The sequence below is a fragment of the Protopterus annectens genome, chromosome 6.part0, assembly GCF_019279795.1.
Source record: "Protopterus annectens isolate FY-2018-M chromosome 6.part0, PAN1.0, whole genome shotgun sequence".
Classification (NCBI taxonomy): Eukaryota; Metazoa; Chordata; order Ceratodontiformes; family Protopteridae; genus Protopterus; species Protopterus annectens.
In genome coordinates this window covers 1,344,539,055-1,344,565,635 of record NC_056737.1, presented here as the reverse complement: position 1 = coordinate 1,344,565,635, position 26,581 = coordinate 1,344,539,055, and the positions used below count along the sequence as shown (strand labels likewise).

At 41.9% G+C, this 26,581-nt stretch overlaps 1 protein-coding gene across 2 annotated transcripts in view; it reads right to left on the bottom strand.

Moving 5' to 3' along the window:
* Positions 1 to 26,581, bottom strand: part of PDIA5 (protein disulfide isomerase family A member 5) — a 2,083,676-nt gene that overhangs the window by 1,181,015 nt on the left and 876,080 nt on the right. For both annotated transcript variants that reach the window (XM_044074910.1, XM_044074911.1), the window contains one exon: positions 19,517 to 19,562. In XM_044074910.1, coding sequence (XP_043930845.1) covers positions 19,517 to 19,562 — 46 coding nt within the window. The remainder of the gene's footprint in view (positions 1 to 19,516; positions 19,563 to 26,581) is intronic.

The window sequence follows — 26,581 nt, the reverse complement described above, 5'->3', positions numbered from 1 at the left end:
ATGGATTGCCAGGCAAGGTGGTGCAGCAAAAATCATCCCCAGACTGCTTCCAGAGGTAAGCAATTGGGCCACTCTTTAAGAGCACTGATAGGGCTGTCCAGAGAAAGAATCTCTAGGTTCCTGATTACACGGACCCCCTCTGCCTCAGGATGGGTGTCTTCCTGATGAGTTTCCCCCTTTGCCCTGGGGCGGGGGACTCGCCACGCGTGCCGCAGAAAGGTCCCAGGGATTTCCTGTACCACATCTTTTCACTCCTCCGATTCCTACAGTAGGATAGTTGGGGAGTGGAAAAATGCATGCCCATGGCAAACAGGGTCTTGCCGTCCTTTTCACACCTGGCTAAATGTGTCTTTTACCTTTTGGACCAAAAAGTGAGGAAGTGTCAATGGGCACACTGACAAAGGTAGACTTAAAAGGGTCCACAAAGTCACATAAGCGCATCCAGGCGTGACGTCTCATGACAACGCCTGCACTTGCTGCTCTAGCCACACCTTCGGTAGTAAGAGAAATCAACTGCATAGACAAATTAGATATGGATTCCAGGGTGGCAAGCTGTGAGGCAAGTTTGTCACATACCTCATCAGATACTGCTCCTGCTAGGGTTTCCAACAGGTCTCTCTGCAGATGGGTAAAGTGTGCCAAATAAGTCAAGGACAGAATGGCAAAGGTCGATGAAGCATACACCCGTTTCCCTAGTCTGTCCATCGTCCGATACTCTCTGTTTGGAGGATGGACAGCAGAACTCTCCTCGGGGAGTTCTTTCCTAGTGGCTGCCCTCACTACCATAGCGTCTACAGCCAAACCTTTGGACCAATGACGGTGATCCTCTGGAGGGGAGAGAATTTTGTCCGGTCTCTGGCAGATAGACTCAACGGTGTCAGGAGTCTTCCAGACATGCTGTATAATGAGCTGAACTAGATCACCTGCAGGTGGGGTCACCCAGGAAGTACAGGGTCAAGCATGAAAAGCCTGCAAGAATACAGAATCCTCAGAGTCGGGGTTGGAGGGCTTCTAGTCTCCCCGCTGCGTTAAGATTTCTAGCATGTCCCCAAAGAAGACATCTTCAGGAGGTGACCATGGGGACCCTTCCCCCTCATCATAGTCTCATCTTCGGTAAGGGATTCTTCAGGGGAATCCACATGCATCCTCTTGCACGATCTCTTACAGGGTGGTTCCTCAGTGGCAGCATCTGAAGAGAGGGTGCCCAGTGGTAGGTTATCTTGAGGTTGCTATGTTCGATGTCACAGGGTAGTGGACTGTGTCAGCTGCTGTTCAGAGGACATGCATATGTGGCAGCCCGATGCCGAAGGAACCAGCTGTGAAGCTGCTGAGGTGAGTGAACTGTTCATCACCTGGAAAGCAGGCCTACTGAAAATGGATGGGAGCCCGGAACTGAGAAAGACAACCTCAGAACCAGGGTCAAACCATGCTCTGATGAGCGTGCCACCAGAGAGGGAGCCGCGAGAGGACTCGGAGCAGTCAAAGTAACCAGAACCATAGATGGCATCATAGAAAAAATAGGCGCCATACTAGGGGTCATGGTGCCGACAGACCAGTCATGATCTCGAGGATGGGTCTGCTCCGATTGAGTCGAGGATCATAAGGTAGACTCTGAAGCCATGGTAAGATCTACTAATGGAACAGAAGAAGCTGGAACTGGGACAGGCATCGGCATTGAGGTCTCCAATACCTGCAGGTTGGTTGAAGGAGGAATATATGTCGGAGTCTGTGGAGAAAATTCCTTGGCTCCAGGTGGGAGGAAGGATTTAGAAGGAGTAGGAATTCCTCTGGTCACTAGGAGCTGATCTATGAGTCTCACTATGTCAAATTCCGAAAGACTCCTGGTGGAGCAGGTTGAGGTCCCCGATGAAAAATCAGGCTGTTCAAGAAATGGACTCAGTCGTTGTCCAAGAAAGGGATCTACTGACTGGGAATATCGAGTCCGAGCCAAGGTATCACCCTTCGGCACCATGGTCAATGGACAAGAAAGTTGTGTTGGGGGGGTGGTAATGACCTGAACTGGGGAGACTATTTTTGGTGCTGAGAGTGGCAGTGGTACAGTAGCGCTGGTCAGTCCCATAGGCGTTGAAGGTATAACCGGTTCTGTAGCTGAGGACGGCACAGTAGATGGCGTTTTAGGCTCCGGCGCCGAGATAAGTACAGAAATTAATTTTGGATGTTTTGGTTCCATGGAGGACTTAGCAGATTTAGATCCACTAGTATGAGGAGAGGATGGAACAGACTGGCTTCCTCTTCTTACGTTCCTTTTTAGAAGGGGTTGAGACCTCCACCTGAGATAAAGCCTCAGAGAAAGGCATTTTCAAGAGACCCTTTAATATTAATTTGTTCTTTCTCTCAGCCAACGTGTGGACGCCAAAGCCCTTACATAGTTCACATGGGGGTTGAATGTTCAAGTGTGGAACACCAAAGCAATAAAAGCAGGATAAATGTCTGTCGGAATTTAGCATTTTCCTGCTACACTTATCACACTGTTTAAACCCTGTTGTCTCCTTCTTATCAGCCACTATTACCAACGGTCTACAATTCAAATACCAAGTCAGGACAGCAGTAGACGAGAACAGACACACACACACAGTCAAGGAAAGAAAGACTGATATATATATATTTTTTTGATTACCAACAATGGTAATAAAGAATACCTAGCGGGTAACGGGAAGAAAAAAATGGGGAATACCAGCGATGGTATTAATTACCACAGAGGTAAGGGAAGGGCCTGTACCAGCAATGGTACGAAGAAATACCAAGAATTGGTAAGAAATAAGAAAAAAAATCACTCAAGCAAAAATAAAGGGTAAGCAAACTATCTACTACTACTAATATTAGAAGGGAAAATCTCAAAGGTAGCAGAAATATTACAGAAAAGGAATAGAAAATCTAAACCACTTAGCTGAAGAGCTAGCAGGGAAGCGTCTTGATACTCTACGAGGCAAACGAGATCTGAGGTGATAAAGAGAGGGGCACAATGGGCAAGCTTAGCTCGAGAGTTTTTTGGTTGGTACGACCCCTGACCGGGAAAAGCTGGAGGACACAAACAAACGAGCTTGTTATAACGGCAGAGTTGGTTTCGAGGACAGAACCGATACCCATCAGTCAAGAATGAATGAAGATTAACATTAGTTCAAATGTTATAGTAAAAGCTTTAGTAACACCTCGTGTTTAAGCACTATGTAGCTAAGCACTATGAACAATAAAATTAGAAGATTAAATAAATATAAAAGACTCAGACTACAAGCATCAAAAGTAAAAAAATAAATAAATAAAATGAAATTAAAAAAAAAATCAAGTCAAAATATCTTGACTGATTGAAAACAGGAGGCTGTGTACCATGAAAAAAATTTCGAAAGAAAACTGAAAAGTAAAACATAACAGCTCATAAAAAGATTATAACCAAAAATATAGTGCAATAAACAGTAAATAAATGTATAAGCCAATAGGCCCAAAGTAAAAACAATAATGTTTCTTGCTGTCCAATGAAGTCATGCAGAAGTAACAAAACAAAGTGCTCCCTTAAGCTCAAGCTAAAAATGACACTGCCACTCGCCTTCCCACTGAATAATCAAGAAATACTACAGAGGGACAGAGAGATAGGGCAGACCTGCTGGTGACAGCACACAATCACCTAAGTAAAATGAAAACCATCACTGCCATGTATCACAGTCAAACAAGACAAAGATGTAATGGGTTGGACACCTACAGACAAGATTGAGTTTTCAAAGTAAATGACAACTGACAGCCACTGTCAGTTATTTATTTATTTATTTATTTATTTATTTAACATTTGTTGACCGGGAAAGTCCGACTAGGTTCCACAGATCCTGTTTTCAGGAGGCATGTCTTTAGAATGTGGGAGAGAACATGCAAACTCCACACAGAAGGCACCCCAGCCGAGAATCGAACCAGAGAACCTCTTGCTGTGAGGCGACAGCATTAACCGCTGCACCACTGTGCCGCCCAGTTAAAACTTCAGTGTGCTAGCTGGTAGTACTGAAACTGAAGTTCATCCAACTGCAAAGATTAAGTTTATTTATACAGCAGATTTCCAAGAAAAAATCTTCCTCTCACGTATCTCTTAAAGTGACTGCATCCTTCTGTAGTCTCATGACAATCAGTGAGCATCATCCTACTCCCTGTTGACCTGGGGATAGTGTCACTTGTACACAGTTCCTTGTTTTGGATAATCTTTCAGCACATCAGTTGCTTACAGATTTGTAAAACAATTTTTATTTTTATTTATTTATTTTTTATTTAACATTTGTTAACCAGGGAAGTCCGACTTGGAATGAAGGCAATTTTCAGTGGAGGCCCGGGGAGAAACGCTCCCGATGCATGTCTTTGTAATATGGGAGGAAACCGGAGCACCCAGAGGAAACCCACACAAACGCAGGGAGGACATGCATACTCCACACGAGAATCGAACTGCAGAACCTCTTGCTGTGAGGCGACAATGCTACCCCTGCACCATCCATGGCAATGAATCAGAAAATAAACTACACACACAAAAATCAATTACCACAGGGTACACCACAAGAGTGGGAACAAAACAACTCCCAAATAAAAGCAGAGCATGACAGATTGACTACACAAACAAAGAAAATAAATGCCAATTTAGACATTTTTGAAATAAGAAAACAATATCAAGAAACCATAAAATTAACAAAATAACTAAGTTACAGTAGCAAGGGGGACAATGGACAAGGCAAGCAACCGCCATCATCCCCAAAGTTTGGACTGACAAACTACCACATGAACTGTAACAAAGCTCGCTTATGCCCAAAGACACTACACAAGAAGCCAGACACCTCAGAGTGGTCATCCATGGATGCTCACTTCCAGACTGATGATAGTGGAAGTATTACACTGATATCACCCAGTAAAGTACCTGAAAACAAACAGCTGTCACTGCTCCTAGCCACATTATCAGTGTCATCAGAAGTGTTACAGAGAAAGAGAGAGCGGTATTCAGTTTATTTTCCATTTGCACACCTTTAAGTGGTCTCTAAAGGTGACACATGGACTCAAAGAATGCCCCATCCTAGAAATACAGAGAATCAATTTAAGTTAAAAATTCATAAAACATGACTTGAATTGTGATGAAAGGAGATACTGTCAGCACGGCTAGCTGGAATTTTGTAAATAATTATGTGCCTTTGGTGAATATTGAAATGATTTATACAAGATGCTGGTTTTACAAATGTATTAGAACTGTATGTCATGCATACATCAAGCTGCTTGTACAAATGTGTGTGTTGAAAAGGTATTTGCAAAGTGCTGTTTGAAATGTAACCACAGTGTGCCCTACTGGAAGAGAACAGAAATGCACATGCACTATTGTAACTGTTTAAATGTATATATTTTAACAGTGGAAACTGGAATACAGGGGGTTAACCTCAGTCCAGCAAACTTTTGAAAAAAAAATATCTGAACTTCAACTACTTTACAGGCTACGCCATAAAGTTTTCAATGCAGCTTGAGACACAGAGTCTGTGCTAGGAAGCTTTCTGTATTGTCCTTGGAGTGAATTACTACGTTTGAGGCATGAAGGAATGCAATTCTTTTATGACTTCCAGAATCTGCCAAATATCTGGAAAAAGCCCTTCTCTGTATATTTTTACAGGTAGATGCTAAATGCTGCCAACTTCTAGCAATGGGGGTTTTGGCTTATGAACTAGAAGTCAGATGACAAGAAGTGATGTCATCCTGCAAGCTATTTCAGCAGTAATATTTGAGATATTAATTTGAGAAGTCTCTTAGTGAGACTCGGTATTCTGCATTATCTCTTAGACCTGACAATAAGATCCACTCTCCACATCTGCCTTGCTCTAATGAAGTAAGTTTCTAGGGAACAGTACAATTCTCTTAGATACAGTCAGGAATATAGTGAAGTTTAGTTTAGATGTTTTTCTTTGTTTGTGTGAGCCTGTATTACAATATTTTAAATATTTCCTGTGGTTTTGAACTCTGATGTCATTGTGAATATATATTTAGTATTGCCTTGTTCTTTTATTATTTATTATTAAATATATTTAAACCTTTCTTTATGGCTGATCTATGTAGAGATATTTAGGTTTTGAGGGCACTTGCATATTTACTTGGTGACACTGTGTTGGCCACTTCTAATAGCCTTGCTCTTGGTCAAACTACCATTTGTATTAATATTACATAGCAAGATTGGAGACCCGTTGTTAAGGGCCTTAAAGTGGCAGTGGAAACTACCTTATCAGTCTGGGCAGAAGGGGGCATACCTAGTAAACCTGTGTCAGCCATTCCCAGGTGTGTGCGTGTGTGTGTGTGTGTGTGTGTGTGTGTGTGTGTGTGTGTGTGTGTGTGTGTGTGTGTGTGTGTGTGTGTGTGTGCATGTGTGTGTGTGTAAATCAAACCTCATAAAGTGTGTGTGTGTGTCAGCTACTTGGGCAGAGACACGAAGCACTGGTTGGACAGAGAGGGTGCTGGAGATCTTGGCTTTGTCACTCAGGTCAGATATCAACTCTATAGCTGTGCCAGTGGGGAGTCTTACTGAGGATCTAGAGGAAGAGGGAGAAACCAGCCCCAGACTGACTGTGGTCTCTGTGTGCTCTTAAGGGAAACTGCAATTTATGCAGAGAACCTAATCTGGAAATATGGTGTGTGTAACTGTTATCCTGTCAGTGAACATCCCCCACTATTGCCAGTGGTGAGGACTGAGGCTCCTTGATTACTGGTCTGGTGGAAAGTCATCACAAGTATATAAAATAATATGTAGTGAATGGCCCTAATCATGTAGATGGTAACAACACTGAATGCAGTGCTTGGATTGTTCTTTATACTGGTTTCTCCACTAATGTAATTTCATACTTGGAATACAGTATACACCACCCACGGGCCACAGAGAGTATCAGAAGTATAATACTAAATATCATCCACTGCACTGGAGAAGATATGTTACCAGAGCCAGTACCTGTGGCGCCACTAGTAATATAAGTGGTGTAAAAGTTCAGCACTGACAGCAGCAGCACTAAAGACATCAAGGACAGTAGCAGTATCAGGGAAATTACAAAGGACAACATTACAGGTTGTTACAGATGAGAGAGAGGCCTAGACTGAGCTGCCTACCAAGGAGCCTTTTGCTAAACACCTTCTACATTTTATAAGCAGCTCAGATTATCCACATCAATACTTCCTGGAAAATAATGATAAAAATCAACATTCTACAACAGAAGTGTTGAAGCGCTCCTTCTCACACTGCTATAACAAGTGAAAAGGCTGGATTCATGTATAGCAACCTTTAGCAGGCACAAGGTACAAAAGCAGTCTATACAAGTCGCTGTCAGGGCTTCAATGGCATTACAGCTGTAACACCAGATAGCTCTACACTCACCATACACAAACAATGACTGGGATATATACTTTAGCTGGACCTTCCGATACTGACTGGTCAGCCAACCTCTTAGGCAACATCTCCAAATCATGGAAGGTTGCAATAAGCAGCAGACTACCCCCCTCTCAGCAGTAGTAGTGCTACAGAAGAATGTAGAGTGAAAGGTACAATGCCTCTACATGAATTAACCTACATCAATGCGGTCCCTGGTCAATGCAGGCATAAAACCTGAGGTTTTGGCAGGCCACAGAAAAGCAACAGTCAAATATCTGTGGAACAGATAATGTCATAAAACATAAGAAAATGTACAGTTGTGTAAAATCTTACCATAGCAGTAGATGCATTTCTCTTCATTGTTGCAATATTCTTCATCGCACAGATCTCCTGCCAAGGATAACCCATTGTCCAGCCAGTATACCAAAGCCTTTAGATCTTGTATGTACTGTAGGTCACAAGTATGCTCCTCGTTCAAGACATATGGAATAAAGGTGGTACCCAGAACAGAGCTGCCCAAGTAGAAAACAGACTCCACAGGACAAGAGGCCACACACAACCAGAAAGAGAAAATGCAGATGGAAAAGGGGAGGCCCTCAGCCAGATGAAAAATCAAAACAAAAGAGGAAGGTGGATGGAAGGAGCAAATACTGCAACAGTAAAGAGGAAGACATCTACTGTTATAGTAAGACTTTACACAACTGTATTACATCCTCCTATGTTGCTGTTTCAGTATTCTTCACTACAGGGAGAATAAAAAACCTCAAGAAAAGGACTGGGAGGTAGAAGGCTGGAAGAGCCCTCAACAAACAAATACAGAATGCCTCTAGCAAAACCTGCTCTGGCCCTAGAAACCATATCCAATTTATAATACTTAGTAAAGGTATGCGCTGAAGAGCAAGTAGCAGCTTCAAGAATTGAACTGGTGTCCACCCCCCTGAAGATACCACCAGAAGAGGCAACAGCCCTAGTGGAGTGAGCCCTATTAGAGGTAGACAGACATAGTTCACAAAAAGAATAACAAAAGGAAATGGCCTTAGACATCCAGGAGGAGATGATTTGCTTAGAAGCAGATAAACCCAACGTCCTGGGATGAAAAGAAGCAAAAAGCTGGTCAGGCTTATGAATGGCCTTGTTTTATCCAAATAACACCTAAGCACCTAAGCTGTCTGTAGGTATGCAGAGCCCTTTTGTCCAGCAGACTAAGAAGGAAAAAGGGAGGGAGTTGTACTGCCTGATTCAAAGACAACTCATTAACCATCTTGGGCATAAAAGTAGGAATAGTACTATGAAAAACAAGAAGGGATGGCTATAAGGGCCTGTAGTTCAGAAACTTTCCAAGCACAAGTAAGAGCAAGCAATAAGACAGTTTTCCAGGTAAAATGTTGTAAAGAACACGAACCTGGGGGCAAAAAAGGAGCCCGGGTCCATTTTTCTAAAACAAAATTAAGGTCCCAAGGAGGAGGAATAGACTTCCTTGGGGAGGGGGCTAAGATGCAGGACACCTTTAAGAAACTCTGTTTAACATCAAAGTGAGAAGCCAAAAGAGGATTCAATGGCAGACAGGCAGAAACAGCCTCTACAGAAGAATAGGCTAAGCCAGACTGGAGCAACTCACACAGAAAAGGAGAGACCCAAAAGGACCCTGGTTATGAACACGGCACCAGACAGGAAATCTCTTCCATTTGGACAAATAAAACTTTCTAGTTGCAGGTTTTCTAGCCTCCTGTGAAACCCATAGCACTTGCTCAGAAAAGAGGTGTCTAAAAGGAATCAAAACCCTATCACCCACAGTGTCAGTTGATGAGTGGACAGGTGAGGATGGATTAGTGATCACTTGTCCTGTATGAGAAGGTGCAAACAGTGAGATGACTTGTGGTGATTGCCCCTGGCCAGTTGCATTAAGATGGAAAACCAGTGCTGTCTTGGCCAAAAGGGAGCCACTAGCAAGATTTCTGGGGAGTCCAGATGATTCTTCTGTGGGACTCATAGAAGGAGGGGAAGGGGAGGGAAGGCATAGATAAACATTCCCTTCCAAGGAAAAGAAAGGGCATTCATCTTCCATGCTAGATGGCATGGCACTCTGGAAAAAAAAACAGGAAGCTGCTTGTTCAAAGGGGAGGCAAAAAGATCTACCCGAGGAGTACCTCACCAATGGACTATGTCCAGAAACTTGTCTCTATGAAGCATCCATTCATGAGCCTGTGTTATGAACCTGCTCAGGGTGTCTGCCACTAGACTGTGTTCTGAAGGAATATACACACTCTGAAGAGACGGATGATAACAGAGCCAGATCCCAGGCTTCAAGAGCCAACCTGCAGAAAAAGTAAGACTTTATGCCCCCTGCTTGTTGACATATTACATCACTGTTGTGTTGCCTGTGTAAACCTTCAGAGAGCCTGGAGAGACCTTTGGGTGAAAAGCCTGAAGGGCCAGAATCAAGGCTCTCATCTCTTTGATGTTGATATGATTTGAATTGTGGAGGGGAGGCCAAAGACCTTGAACTTTCAGATGACCACAGGAAGCCCAATACCTCATATCTAAAGTGTCGGTGAACAGTTCTTGAGAAGGAACCGGAGGCTGAAAAGGTAGGCCTAGATTGAGGGAAAGTTGCTGAATCCACCACTAAAATTCCCACTTCAGACAAGGAAAGAGAGGTTTTCTGAAATCCAGAGGGTGAGCAATGCTGAAGCCAAACTGACCTGAGGTACCACTGAATCTCTTGCATGTGCAGTCTGGCAAGAAGAAGTATTGGAATAGAAAAGGCCATGAATCCCAGGGCTTGAAGAAACTTTCTGTCTGGTATAGCAGGCAGTGGAAGAACAGACTGAAAGAAAGCGATCAAGGACAGAACTTTTGGAGGTGGAAGAGAGGCCAGCACTGGCACTGTCTGAATCCTGCAACCCAAGTACACATGATCTTGAGAGGGAGTCAGGACAAACTTTTGGAAGTTGATACTGAACCCCAGACTTTGAAGGAGACTTGTGAACTTCAGAACCTTAAACAGGCAACTAAAAGATGGTGCATGCAGTAAAAGGTTGTCTAGATAAGGAAACGTTTGAATTCTTTGCAGTCTGCAAATGTCTATCACAAGATCTAGGCATTTTGTGAATACTCAGTGCAGTAGAGAACTGAAAATGAGAGGAAGAAACAGACAAATGTAAAAACTTACTTAAAACAGGGTGAATAGCAATATGAAGGCAAGCATTCTTCAGATTCAAGAACACCATAAAATCCTGGGGTATTAAAAGAAGAAACAGGGTTTGAAGAATAAGCATCTGAAAGGAAGGAACCTTGAGAAAGGTGTTGAGCAAACAGAGATCCTTAATAGGTCTCCAAATGCCCTCCTTTCAAGGAACCAGGAACATACTGGAGTAAAATCCCTTTCATACTTGGGAAGGAGAGACAGATTGAATAGTTCCCTGGTCCACCAGGGACCCAAGGACCTCTGAGAAATGAGGGAATTGTTCCAGAGGAGGTTGGGGAATCCCTGAAAAATGAGGGAGCGACTTCCACATCATGAAGGAACCCTGACAGATTATAGATAGGACCCAAGAATCAGAGGTGATGAGATGCCACTTTTGAAGACTGAAGGAAAGCTGAAGAGACAAGGGAACCTGGCCGAGGGGTGGGAGGCAAAATGTCAAGGAGAAGCAGACTTGTCAGGTAAAGGAGGATTCAAGGCCACAGAAGCCTGAGAAGACACAGCAGTAGGGGCTTGTCTACCACTCTTCCTGCCTTTAGTGGCCTGATAAGGCTATCTACGAACAAAAGCAGGTCTAGTATGATAATTCCTTCAAAACCTAGGTATAGGAGACACAAAAATATGTTTAAAGTCCTGCAAAGCCTTACCTTTTTCTTGAAGAGATATAAACATAGCAGCAGTCTCAGATTTCTATTATCCAAAGGAGCATCCAGCAACCTGGCCTTAATGTCTTCAAGTAGTGACTGCAGGCAAAGCCAAGAGTAACGTCTCATGATAGAACCAAAGGCAGAAGCTCTCAGAGTTTTGCTTTAGAGTCAGGGAGGTCAAAAAGAACCTGAAAAGCCTGAGTAATCAAGGCCAGAGCATATCTGGTCATGTGGTTCTGGTAATTGGTGGACCGAAAGGCCAAAGTAGAAGCAGTATAAACCTTCTTACCAATTCTCTCCACTGCCCTACTATCCTTATCTGAAGGCAAAAGCTTGGGAGAGGGCAAAAGCTTAGAGTTGTCAGAGGAGACTAACACATCAGCAGGACACTTAAATAAGAACTGACAATCCTCAGCAACATTATGGAACTTGTCAGGTTTCTTTGCAGCAAGGGGCTGAGAATCAGGAGACTTAGAGGTAACTATAAAGGTGTCTAACAAAGCACCTGACACAGGAGGTACTGCAGAAAGTTTAGGACTGTCTACCTGAAGCAGTTCATAATACCTTTTCTGGACATCAGACACTTGAGAAGAATCCCACTTAAAGTATTCCATCACTCTAGCTACAGTGTTTCCAAATGGCAATTCCTCAAAAGAAGACTCAGGACTAGCATTTATATTTACACAGAACCTACATTTATACATCAGATTAAAAATATTTTTTATGTTCAAGCATGTGGACACTAATACAAAAGATCTAGTGAATATGACAAGATGCACAAAATGCTGTTCTTTCTACATGGGGAAAACCAATAAAGGTTTAAGGACCGCATTGGTAGTCATATATCAGAAATAAAAAGAAAGGTAGTAAACCAACTTTTTATATAAACATATATGTAATACTGATGATACACCATTTTAAATTCTTAATACTAGAAAATATTTTTACATGTTTTAGAGGGGATGACATAACATTATGAAAGACAAGAAAGCAAATGGACTTTACATTTGAGAGCATTTTTTCCTCTGGGTCTTAATGAAACTTTTTCACTAAAACCAGAGTTAAATTTCTTACATAGTTGTATTAAATAATATGCATGAGTATTTTAAGTTAGTACTGTTTCTTTAAGTTAATTGGTTTTAATTAGAATGTTTCAATTACTGAGAGGTAAACATAAAGTCAAGTGATATTTTGTTGGATATCTGTTTTTCAAGCCTGATGAAGCATTTTCAACTGTGAAAGTGTTTTACTTGCGAATAAACAGTGGTTACGTGTGATACATGCAGTTTTTCATAGCTCTGGTATAAACTTTTTTGCTAAGGTGTCTAACAAAGCACCTGACACACACAAGGTACTGCAGAAGGTTTAGGAGTGTCCACCTGAAGCTGTTCATAATACCTTTTCTGGATATCAGACACTTGAGAAGAATCCCACTTAAAAGTATTCCATCACAATAACTACAGTGTCTCCAAATGGCAATTCCTCAAAAGGACACTCAGGACTAACAGACTCTTGTCCATCAGAACCATAAGCCAAGGGCAAAGGCATATGGGAAGAGTAAGACAAGGACTCAGACTACAAATCCTCATCTGCGGATTCAGGTTCCCTAGTCCATTTGGAAGAGGAGTTGAAGTCCAAGGCGTAGTAGGCACAGAAACCCCTTGGGGAGGCTTCAGGCCCATTACGTCATTAAACAGGCCCTGAATAAACTCCTGCCATTCCCTTTTAGGATCCGTAGGACATATAGAAGTATGCTTAGGCTTCTGCTTTTTCTGATCAGGGACGTCAGCCTTAAAACACAGGGGGTTCTGACCCTTGATGAGATTCAGTAAGACTACCCAGAACTTCTTCCCTGACCAGAATCTGCAGAATCCATATAAGGCCCTCCAAGATGATCAACCATGGTTCTCTCTTGACGTCAGAAGCAGACACCTGCAAAGCCTAACAGGACATGTGAAAGGAAGGATCCATGCTGGCCCTCCAAGAATGTTGTGGCAGAGGATCCAACACAGACACCAGACAGCCTACAGAGCTATCACTTGCTTCTAGAGAAATGTGCGGAGGAGGCTGGAAGACAAAGAATCTATATTGAGATTTCTTCCTTCTTCTTGCTAAATGATACCTCAGGGTTAGAAGACTCTGTCATGCTACCCTGGGTTAACAGTTTATGTCTCTGGTTTTTGAGATACATGGTCAGGGACGACAAACAACTTTTAAGAGTATTAGGCACAAATGCTTTACAAAATCTACAGGATGTATGGTCATGGGAAGCACCAAGACAAAAAAGACACTGTTCGTGATGATCCTTATGGGAAGTCTGTCTCCCACACTGAAATTTTCCCTTCTTAGATGACATGAACTCTAGGTAACCAAAAGAGAACAAGATCAAAGGAAAAAAGAATAAAGACCTCAATGGGGCACTTATCTGACAACTAGGTATTCTGTATAGCAAAAGGGCATTCAGACCAATAAGCAATGATAGTGTTCATACTGGCAGCAAAGAAGTTCTGGGTAACTGCATCTGTACATCACCTTTACGGCCTACATCCTGAAAGGGAAGCATGTGTGTGACATACGATACAAACAAAATCTAAAGGTTTGGTATACTGGCCGGTCATTGGGCTATCCTTGGCAGGTGATCCCTACAATGAAGAATTCTGCAACAGTGATATAGAAAAACCTCTATCAATTTATTAAGGGCCTATGAACACATCCTGTGAATATCTGTGTGGCAGAAAATAATGCACAAAAATACAGTATTTAAGTATCAAATGTAACTTATAGTAATGTAACTGAAACCTTTATTAATCCAATCACTATGCAATACTCTGGGAAAGGCAAAGAACAGATACAGAATCAGAGATGGAATGTTATGGTGAGTACACAACTTTTTATGTGTTGTTGTCCTATCTCGCCTTCATTCTTACCAGGTTGGGACAGCATCCTTAGCACCATCTTTCTTGGGTGGCTCAAGGGAGAATATTCTTCAGAATTGTGGAACCAAAAGACATCCTGTTCCTGGAGGCCAAATCGATTTTGTAATGAGTGATAAAGGTATGTGGCCTTGCCCATGTTGCTGCAGCACAAATGGTATCAATTGGTACTTTGGGCAGAAAGGCAGAAGAGGTTGCAATGACTCTTGTAGAGTGGGCTTTAACTCTATGGGGAAGATCTCTGCTCTGACACTTATAGATGAAGGTTATGCAATCTGAAAGCCATTTTGAAAGTGTCACCTTAGAGACTGAAGTACCTTTCTTTGAAGCTGAAAAAGATATAAAAGGCTGGACAGATTTTCTGAAGTTTTTAGTCCTGTGTAAACAGAAATGTAATTGTCTATGCACACCTAGTTGATTTCTGTAATTTGGGTAAAAGACTGGCAGCTCTATAAATTGGCTCAAATTAGACTCTGAACATACTTTTGACAAAAAGGAAGAGTTTGTTCATAAGGATAGTCTCTATGGAAAAGCAAGTAGGGGGGCTTTATTGACAAGGCTTGCATAGAGGTAATTGCTATCAAGAGAATAGTTTTTCATGTCAAAAACTTGAGTTCGCAAGATGATGCTGGCTCAAAAGGGGGAAAAATAAAATGTGATAGGACGAAATTTAAATCCCATGGTGCTAGGCTGGTCTCTGATTGGTGGTCATAGTAATAAAGTACATTTAAGAAATGCCTTACATAGCCTATGAGACATAACGTTGAGGCCAGACTCACCAATATGAAAACTAGTTATCGTTGCTAGTTGAATTCTAATGGTAACCGCAGCTGCACCCTTACTGAATAATTTCACTAGGAATTCTAAAATGGAATTGACTGGGGCAGGTAAAGGGATCAGTGTGGTTACGAGAAGCCCATAATGAGAGTATTTTCCATTTGCTTCTATATATCTTTCTTGCTGAAGCCTTATGAGAAGAAATTAAGATGTGTTTAACGGATGAAGAGAGGTTAGGAAACCTAGCTATAGTTGTAATCGGAGCAGTCAAGCTGTCAAATTGAGGATCTGAAGGGAAGGATGGAGCGTTCCTGATGCACGAGTCAAAAGGTGTGGAACTGGGTCCAGAATCCAAGGCTCCTCCTGAAGATGAGGCCACAGGAAGGAGAACCAGATTTGATGAGGCCAGTATGGGGTGAGGAGTATCAAGTCCCTTCCCAAGCAATTGGCTTTCTGAAGAACTGAGTATTAATGGAAAGGAAGGAAAAACGTAGAGGAGACCCGAGGGCCAATCATGAAAAAGTGCATCTCTTGAGGACTTTAGGCCAGAACAATGATGAGCCATTGAACAGGGCATTCACAAAGGAAGATTTAAGGGCTCCGCAAAGTCACACAAGCGCATCCAAGAATGTCTCCTTAATGAAATTCCTGAACCTGCTGCTCTACTTGCTCCATCCACTGCGTAAGAAATCAACCTCATGGAGGAGTTGACAACTGAGTTTAAGGTAGAGAGCTGTGAGGAAACTATCTGAAACCCCTTCAGCTACTGAAGCGTGGAGAGTATCTCCTCACTTTTTTAGGCGGTCCCTCTGTAATCTAGTAAAATGGGTTAGGTAATTCAGCGATCTGAGGGCAAAAGTCGCTGAAGAAAAAATGCGCCTTCCATATCTGTTCATTGTGCGAGACTCCTTGTTCGGTGGATGAACAGAAGAAGATATCTCAGAGTTCCTTCTTGGTGGCTACCACGACCATCATAGCATCTACTGGGACACCCTTAGTTAAAAAGGTTTTGTCTGGCAGGGATGTTATCAACTTCTTTGGCCTCCTAGGAACAGATTCCACTGAATCTGGAGACCCCAACACCTTTCAAGAAACTAGGTCCATAAGTTTGTCGAAAGGAGGAGACACCCAAGTGGAGGAAGCATGATATCCAAAGGCCTTCAGGTATACGGACTCCTCTGCTGAAGGATTAGTGGACTTCCAGCCGCCTCTCTGTTTCAGGATTTCTAAGATGTCTCTGAAGGAGACATCATCAGGAGGTGACCATGGGGACCCTTCAGCTTTATCGAAGTCCGTATCAGAAGTGATGGACTCCTCCGGGGAGTCTAAAATGCTTCCTCTTGCACAATCTCTTCAGAGGGCTACTCTGGAAAGGTTTCAGAAGAGGGGAGGTGGCCTTTAGGGCATCCTGAGACCTAGGATCTCCGTGTCCCTGTGGATACAAGGATATAGAGGCAGACACTGGTGCTTTCGGGGGTAGAACATCCGAAGATGACAGCAGAGCTGTCTGTCGAGACAGTACTCTCCTCATCACCTCAAAGGCCCCAGTCCCTGATCTGAGGATATCCCTGGATCCAAAGTAGTCGAGGGAACCCCCGGGATCAAGGACGATGGCCCCAAGGCTGAGGTAAGAGCCGAGCTCACCGAAGTTGATGCCCCGAGAGGCAAGGTCGTATCCAACAACTGTCCAATCTGACTCACCTCCCCGGTCCCGACTGGACAGCTTCGGCTCCTAAACTCCTCGAGCTCCAATGGAGCTGAGGATGTTGGAGCAATAGTCGGATCCGAAGATCGTGTAATGGGTCTCAGGGTCCGATGGTTCCACTAATATCAGCTCAGGACATTCCGGCTCCGAAGTCCAGTACAGAAGGGGAGTAAGTGGTCATTTCCGAAGTCCTCAGGATTGGACTGGATAACAGCCTGGCTGGCGCAGGTGTCCTTAATAGTCTCTGTACCGCTCAATCCACGTCGTCATTGAATAAGCTCCTGGAAGACAGAGTAGAAGGGGCCGGGGACTTGGAATGTTGAAGTATTGGTGATCCTAGAGTAGGGAAGAACGGCTCCAAGACAGGGGACCGGCTCCATAACTGAAACTCTACCAGCACCAAGACTGATGGTGTCCGAGCTGTAGACTTTTCAGATTCGACAGACTTAGGATCTGGAGTTGAAATTTTAGCAACTTTTTTTGAAGGCTCCACTAGAGCACTAGAAGAAGAAGATCTCCTCCCAGACTTGTCTGATTTTGCATTTTGAGACTGGTCAGTATTGCTTCTGAGAAGGGTTTTTTATGAGACCTCTCAGTGTCAATTTGTTTTGCCTCTCCAGGAGAGACCTTTGATTAAAAGAATGACAAATGGAGCAAGACTCCTGGAGATGGACAGCTCCTAGGCAATAGACACAAATTGGGTGTCTATCAGTTTAGGGACATTTTCTGTCCACATTTTTTGAAACCTGACTGTTTCGAACCGTTAGAAGACATCCTGAAAATGAGATACTAACAAAGGAAATTAGGTAGAGAAGTTTTTTTTTGTTTTTTTTTTTAAACAGCAACAATTTAAACAGTAAAACTTAACTATGAAAAACAGAAATAGAGGATGAAGGGAGGATGAAAGCAGGGCACAGCCCTCTAATTTAAACGGTTTATGCATGGCAGATGGAAAGGAAAGAGATAGCCCTCTAACTTAAATGGGCTAAGGAGAAGGCTGCTCTCTAACTCAAACGAACTGTTTTGAACAAAGTTACTGAAAGAGAAAGGCAAGAGGAATAAGAGCCCTCTAACTTAAATGGGCTATTATAAGTTTTAAGATAGAAGCCAGGAGAGTGACGACAAGGCCTAGGCAGAAAACGACAGCCAACAGCAGAAAAATCAGCCACAACAAAGCGGAAATAACTGACTAGCACAATAACTAGCTATTTTAGTTAAATAATACAGAAGAATAAACAATTTCCAACAACAGTGATTATAATAAAGAGTATACTTGGCCAGAGCCAGTAGAATGTGTACCCAATCTTGTTTAGCGGCAAAAGATATCTTTGGAGTTTACCTAATGCATGCTGGGATAGGGTTTAGCCACTAGCTAGTGGAAGACCTTGAGCTTGCATATAAAGGCCAAGTCGAATCCGAACCCAACCTGGTAAGAATGAAGGCGAGATAGGACAACACATCTATATTTCTCCAGACCCACAGCTAACCATAGTTAGTGAACACACATGGATTAATAGGGGAAAGCAAGTAAAACAAAAATTTCACTAGATACCTTTCTCTCCCAGCACCACTGTAACTACCTATCAAATTGCAGGCCACATATGATGCAAACTTTCATGGAAAGAAAATGTTGAAGGGCTTCTCAAAAAGACAAAGGAAATATAGTGGCATGGAGAACATTCCTTCTCACCAGGAGATTGGTGGAAATTGTCGGCCAAGATATAACTGGAGCAGCTTGAATATGTGAGACAACTAGATTATAAGTGCATGGAAACACAGAAGAGGATATACAGTCACTGGTGAGTTAGAAAAAGTGGTCTGCTAACTATTAGATGATAATCTACACAAAACATATTTTGCAACTAGATTGTCAACTACACAATAAAACTAATATGACTCAACTGACCTCTGTTTAAGTAACAAGCCAAGATACAGGAACCGTTGGACAGGGAAGAAATCATAAGTAATTTAATGCTGTCTCACCCTTTGAGGGGAGGTGAAGGGGAAAATTCCCATCTAGCTACAATCCCCACTGGAGGTCAGTAGCTGTGGTCTGTGCAGACAATGCAAAGGGGAAATGCAAGCAAACTGTACACAGGGGAAGGTATTGCACATAGCAGGATAGATGGCAAATAATAAAAAATGACTTCATATTCACTGAATTTCCATACGCATAGCATCAAATCTCCAACTAACAGATAAGCAAACATATCAGAGAAAATGATTGCAACACAAAATAATCTCAGACTCCTATAATGAAATTTCAAAGGGGTACTGGGTGACTTATTCTCTGCTGAATCGACTTAAATGTCAAGTCAGCTTCTGACAGTTTACAGGTATAATGGAATAGCAACCAAAAAATCTATACCTAATCACAATGATCGCATCTTTTACATATTAACAGTTATAAATTGCTTGTCCATCACATCTAGTTCCACAAAACTCTAAACTGTATTCCTCAGAAACAGTACTTTTTCAAACAGTTCTCTAGGAAAGCTTGCAAAAAAATCTGGCATAAACAAATGTTACTGCTCAGGTGCAGGATTTCCAGCTCTACTAAAAATTAAATGAAGCTACCCCTAAACAATATCAACGGGAATTTTTCCCTTTATGTCATGAATTTGTTCAAATCCATTAATTCTAGTAGAATTTTCATCTAACACACAGCTATAGAGCTGTGAAGTCAAGCCTCCTTTGATCCACAAATAAAATGACTGGCTTCAACCATGTACATGACCGTGCTACAGTAGATTAGCTTTTTGCAATTTACAGTTTCCCGCATTAACCATATCCTATAGTCTTAAATATAGCCCAGCATTCTGCACATATGAATAAAACATTTAGTTTGCAAAAACTGCCAAAGGCAAATGATTACATTACCTTAAATGTTTCAGGCCTGTCGTAGTGAGTATGAAAGGTGCCATCTCTGTAGAATGAAGAAAAAAAGTTTGTTTTCACATCACTTAAAAACTTTAAAAACTGAATTAGCCCCTCTGTCCATCCATGAAATGTTTATCTGCTGACTCATTTATGCTGCAGGAAGCCTGACACGTAACTCTACTGTGAAGACATTCAATAGCTAAATCATTACCTCTGAAGTGTGGCAAGAGTTCTGTCCAAAGTAAAACACAGACTATATTTAATTATATCTGCAACTCAAATGGAAAAATAATCAAGATGTTATTGATAAGAAATGTACAGTAATCATAAAACTGCATCCTTCCACAATAATGAAATAAATCATGGCCTCTAAGTAAGGTCATTCCTGTTACTGCATGAATTAGTACAAAAACTTGGCCCTTTGGTGAGACTCGATACTTTATGATGCAAAAAGTTTCAGATTTTTCTAAATGTATTACATATTCTCTGACTATTAACATGAGACCACAGTGGCGCAGCAGTTGGCGTTGTCGCCTCACAGCAAGAGGCTCTCCAGTTCGATTCTCAGCTGGTGCACCTTCTGTGCGGAGTGTGCATGTCCTCCCTGCGGTTGAGTGAATTTAAAGTCATGCAGGTAGACGTGAGCATGTGTGGGTGTGCCTTCTTTGAAGGCTGGGTGCCGGGCTGGCAACTCGACACCGTAAAAAAAATTCACTGCCAATCATTAGCGGACCAGAGTTCCGCTGTGGCGACCCCTAACCAGGAAAAGCCGAAAGACAGTTATTCTCTGACTATTAATGCACTGAAGGTATAAAAGACATGGTACGGGCATTTGTTTCTGAAACCAGTGTGTTACTTATGTAACTTTTGTTTACCAGGTTAGAACACTTATCAAAAGTGATCAGTTTTCAAGCCCAGCCCACGGCACAATAAAGTTGTGTTATACAAGAGTAACAAACAAAACATTCTTTACAATGGATATGCACACATACTGGATACAAGTTTAAGTCAAAAAGTACAAATTACAAAAACAATGTTGGATGAAGATTAAAGTACAACAACTAAGCAGAAGCATAACCATTTCCAGCAAGATCTGTGTACCTCCCTGAAAACTTATACCTGTTTTTTCAATTCAGTTTTATATACTTCAATTAAATTTCACTGCTGGCAACCAATCAAGCCTACTTAAGCTATCGGGCACAGAAACTCAAGGAATTTACTCGATTCACTCAGGGTCACACATCTAGGTGACTACAGAACCATAAGTCCTACCAGCCTCATATGTAAGGCCATGGAAGGAATCATCATGGACACGACAAATTATTTAATTAATTAATTTATTTATTTATTTTATTTAGATTTGTTTACCAGGAAGGTCCATCTGGGCGAAGGACCCATTTTGACCAGAGGCCCAGGGAGAAAAGCTACAAAAAGAAATTTACAAATGACCATATATAACAATAACGTAGCCATAGTATTTTAAAATATGCAGAGAAAAAGTTACACCATATAGGTTTCTAGCCTATATAAGACAGTGGCATTATTTAGACTATAGAGCAGTAGTAACTTATCTAATATATGCTGTGACTTCACATACGGAGTAAACATATTCCTTGCAGAGTATTACCAAATCTAAGGAGTAAAAATCAGTGCTTAGACACAATAGTAGTAAAGAGCAAGATATATAAGAAAATAAGAAGAGTGGGGAGGCAGGATCTTTGGTGTCAATTCACACTAGTAATTAGAGGGAGGGGACAGAAAGCTGGAACATAGATCAAATAAGATAGTATGACCTGGTAGAGGTCGGTTTGCGCAGGAGCATATCCAGTTGTTGATGAGATGTTCATTAAGTAGATGTTTAAATTTAGTTGCATCAATGCAATTAATTGTTGTTTGAGTTAGTGTATTCCAAAGTTTAGATACGTGGTTAGAGAAGAGGTAATCCCCAAAGTCTTTGTTAGATTTAGTAACTGTTAACCAGCCTTTGTTGGTAGATCTTAGTGTTCTACAGATAGAGTAGAGTAGAGATGAACAAGGTATTTGAGAGAGGGATAGCTATTTGGGTGGTTGAGTATGTAGTATATATGAAGGTTAGTTGGTTATAGGTCAGAAGATTAGCAAGTTCTAGCCATTTTAGATGCTGCAATGCGTTGCAGTGGTGTGATCTGTAAGGGAGGTTTGAGGCAAATCTTGCTATTTTATTGTAACAGGACTCAATTTTATTTAACTCTGTTCTTCTGCGGTTTGTAAGTATAGGTGAAGCATAAAGGAAGGTGGAAAGTAGGTGGGTTCTGGATATGGCTTGTCTGGTAAGTTAATTTAGGAAATGTTTGATCCTATAGAGTGAGCCTAGCTTAATATATACCTTTTTGATGGTTATGGCTAGGTGCTTGTCAAACCTCAGGTTGTCAATGGTCACTCATAGGTGCTTAATATGCTTTACTGGTTCTATTATAGTATCACTGGAAGAGAAGATGATGAAGGGGGGATGCTGGTTATGTGTTTTGTTACTACTAAAAAGCATGAGCTTAATTTTATTTGGGCTGAGAACAAGTTGAGCGTCAGATAGGTAACTTTCAATGTCATTGAAGGCTTTCTGGGTTGTTTGAAGGAGTGAAGAGATAGAGGTTGCTGAGCAAATAAGGGAGGAATCGTCAGCATATTGAATACTTGTCATATGTTGAGTGGCCATGGATAATTTATTTGTAGTGGACCAAGTAATGACCCTTGATGTACGCCAACTTAGACGGTTAGCAGGGGTGATAGTTCATTATTCCATATGACTGCTTGTTGACAGTCTGATAAATGGTCAAGAAACCATAACAGGGTGGACTTTGATAGATTTAGGGAGGCTAGTTCGTTGAGAAGTATCAGGTGGGAAACTATGTCAAAAGCTTTTGACATATCCAGAAAGATGGTGACCATTGTTTCAGAGCTGGTTAATTAAATTAGTGAAGTTGACGATGGCTGCAGTGGTGCTATGTTTAGGCCTAAACCCATGTTGGGAAGGGGATAGTAGGTCAATATGTAGTAGATATTGTAGTAATTTGTGAACACATTTTTCAAAGATCTTAGCAAAAGGAGGCAGAATAGCTATGGGGCTATAGTTGCTCAGTTCAGTGGATGTCCCACCTTTGTGTAGTGGGATTATATGAGAGGTTTTAAATAGTTTTGGGATGTATTGTTCTTTAAAGGACCAGTTAATGAGGACAGAAACTGGGAAGAAATCACATCTGATGCAATTTTCAGAAAGTCAATGGGAAGCTGATATGCAGCAATGGTTGCAAATTTAAGTTTAGAAAGAATATTTTTTTATGGTGCTGGTTTGTATAGGCTTAAGTGAGGAGTAGATGAGCAAATATAAAGTATGAGTAGGTAATGACAGAGGAGTATTAATGTTGTTTTTTTACAAGTGATAGGACAGATTTTAATAAAGTAAGAGTTGAACTGTGAAGCCATATTATCAGTGGTACTAGTAGCGGTTGGAGTACGGGGTTGTGGTGTCTCCAAGCGTCAGCAGGCAGTTAATGGCTTGCCAGAATTTATGTGGGTTTATTCTGATGTTTAATTTGAGTGGTAGTGCAGTATACTTTTTCGACACATTTTGTTTTTTTAGCTAGATTACAGAGCTAATAATAATTGTGTAGTGATGTTTCATTTTGTGTGTCATGGTAATGATACAAGGCTCTCTCTCTCTTTAAGGAATATTTTGGTTTCTTTTGTGAGACAAGGAGCAGGTTTGGATGTAGTACAAATTTTTCTGAGGGGAGCTAGCTGATTTAGGATAGTGATAAATTTATCATTAAAGTATTGGACAGCCATGTCAAAATGGAGGTGTTTGAGTGGAGACCAATCATGTTTTTGCAAAAGGGTTTTAAATACTTCAGGTGAGAATTTTCTTTTAACGCGTACGTATTTATAAGTAATATTTTTAGGAGGATGAATACATTGTTGAATTAGGTAGGCGAGTCTGTGATCGCTTAGACTGTCTGGGAGACAGCCTGACTGATAATATTGGGAAAGTCTGTTTATGAGAGACCAATCGAGTATAGTCTGTTTATTACTGTGTTTGTCAATACTGGTTGGAACTTGCATCATTTGGCAGTACCCGTGTAGATCTATGAAACTGGATGGATTGTCATGAATGCAAGTAAGCCCATCCAGGTTGAAATCTCCCATTATTATGGTTTCCTGCTTATATGATGATAAATACCTGTAAAGGAGGTCTTTGATGGAGGCTAGGTTATTTCCAGGGAGAATGTAGACTGCTATGATAATTATGTATTAGCTAGAGTTAATTTGGAGACATGAGATTAAAATTTCAAAATTTTGGGGGGCTGGGTGGTTACAAGGTAGTCTTTCCAGTTTAAGGTTGTCCTTACTGATTATGGCTATCCTCCAGCCCCTCTTGTGAATTCTGTCCAGCCTATGGATAGTGTAACCATGGGTTAGTGTCTCTGTGTCTTGTATGTGTGGTTTTAAGCAGGTTTCTGTTAGTAAAGCTGTATCAGGTCTACAATGGGTAACGGTAGCATGAAATTTGGAGGTTTTCTTCAAACTTCTCCTGAGGTTCATATTCATGATGAGAATATCTGAGTTGGTAATTTATATATTGGTGAAGTTTGAGGTGAGTGGGATGTTAGAGACTAGGAGATTATGTGGGGAGAGGGCCTGGGTTGGGGTGTATATCTCCATTTTGTTTTATTTGCAGTGAGTTCATTAGGAATAGGTGGTTAAGTTTGCCTATGAGTTTAGTACATTTGCGGAATGGATTTGGTATATTATTTGATTGAACATATTTATATGAGAAATATTCAGTAGATGAGTAATTGTATATTTGTGGAGTAATTATATAATTGGTTGTTGGGTTTAGTGGAAGGGTAAAGTATGGGTTGGTGGGTGAGTGAATTATGGTTATTTGTTGATTTTGGTAGCATAAGAGAAGGTAAAATGTGATGAGTAGGCTGGGTAGTATTGAATATTGGTAAGACACTGTTATTTTTAATTAGAATATTGAAATACTGGTCTGCCTTGAGTAGGTGGAGTTATGAGGGATAATATAACAAGGGGTAGTATGCAGATGGGATGCTAGTGTGGTATTAATACAAATATGTTAAGCAATGGAGTGTATGGATGAGGAGGATGGAGTTAACAGAAGAAGGGGTGTGGCAGGTATATGACACAGGTAAAGTACAGTTGTGTACACTTACCATAAATGTAGATGTTCGACTGTATTCACTGTTGCAGTCATCACATTTTGCAGTCATCACATTTGGGTTATCCCTGCCAGGGTAGTCCTCGGGTGGCCTGAATACCAGAGGCTTAGTATTTCTGCTTCGGTTGCTGTCGCTTCAAGACTGACGTCAGGTCGTCAAGTAGTATAAAGTAAGGCAGCCGATGCCATTTCATTTTCTTGCCCTAACCTGTCAGGTGCCCCCAAGTGGGAGCCAGGTTCTGGTGGAAGAACCCCACCAGTAGAAAGTAAGTACCAATATGTCCCTTGTAAGGAAAGAGAAGAAAGAAGAGGAGAATGGAGGGAGGGAAACCAGGACTGCAACACTGAATACACTCGAACATCTACATTTATGGTACATGTACACAACTGTACTATGTTCTTCATGTTTCACTGTTGCAGTCATCACATTTGGGTTGATTCCCAAAGCTGACGAAATGGGTGGAGGCAGTCAAGGAAACTATGGTCTGGCTAGGATGCCCTGCAGACTGCAGAGGCAAACCCTGCCCTGGATTTGGAGAACATAGGCAGGTGGTAATGTTTGGTAAAGGTGCGAACAGATGTTCAAGTGGCAGTCTCCAGGATGTCCCTGGTGGGGACTCCTCTGAGGAAAGCTGCAGATGTGGAGCCTGCTCTGGTGGAGTGAGTCCTGACCCCTTGGGGGGAGGCTTTCTGTGTTGCTTGTAGCAGAAAAGGATGCAGTGTGCTATCCTTTTGGAAATGGTTTGTTTGGAGATGGCTTTTTGCCTTCTGCCCTTGCAGCAAAGCTAACCAGCAACTGCTCAGACTTTCGGAAGGATTTAGTTCTGTCTAGGTAGAATCTGAGCTGTCTGTGCACATCTACAGAGTGCAGGATCCTTTCCCCCTTGTTCTGTGGGTTAGAGAAAAAGGTGGGCAAATGAATGGATTGGTTGAGAGCCACACTGGACACCACCTTGGGCATGAAGGATGGGTTAATCCTGAGGGATACCCTATCAGCATGGAAGATGATATATGGTTTCACAGCCATGAGTGCTTGCAGCTCGTAGACCCTTCTGGCTGAAGTGATGGCCAGAAGGAAAGCTGTGTTCTAGGAGATAAATTTTAGCTCTGCTGAAGAGGCTGGTTTGAAGGGGAGCAGGGTGAGCTTTTCCAACACAAAGTTAAAGTCCCAAGCTGGGGTGGGTGCTCTTCTGGGTGGCCTCAAGTTGCTAGCCACTCTTAAGAACTGTTTGATCAGAGGGTGTAAGAAATGGGGTAGCTCAGTGGGGAAATAAGCAGAGATAGTAGAGGCATGAATTTTAATAGAGGGAAAAAAGAGACTACTGTGTAGTAGGTCAGATAAGTAATCCAGGATAGGAGGGAGGACTGTGCCATATTGGCTCCCTTTGCCTGAATCCAGGTGAACCTTTTCCATTTGTTAGCATGCCACTTTCTAGTGCTAGGGTGTCTGGCCTCACGTATAACATCTAGAACCTGTATACTGAGGTTGGCAGATTGATCAGGGGTTAGGGAATAAGCCAAGCTGCCAAACTGAGGATCTGCAATTGGGGATGCATGAATTCTTCTTCCCTTTGGGTCAGGAGGCTTGGAATCTGAGTGAGATGCCATGGTGGCAGTGGGGACAAGCTGCGCAGCAGTGGTTACCAGTGCTGGTGAGGCCAGTCTGGAGCAATAAGAACTGTCCTTGGTTTTACCTCCTTTATTTTGAGCAGTACCCTGGGGATGAACAGTAGGTGAGGAAAAGCATAGACCAATAGACTGACCCAGGGGAAGGACAGGGCATCCAATTTCCAAGCCATGCAGTAATGCTCCATGGTGCAGAACTTCCTGAGCTGATGGTTGGTGTGAGA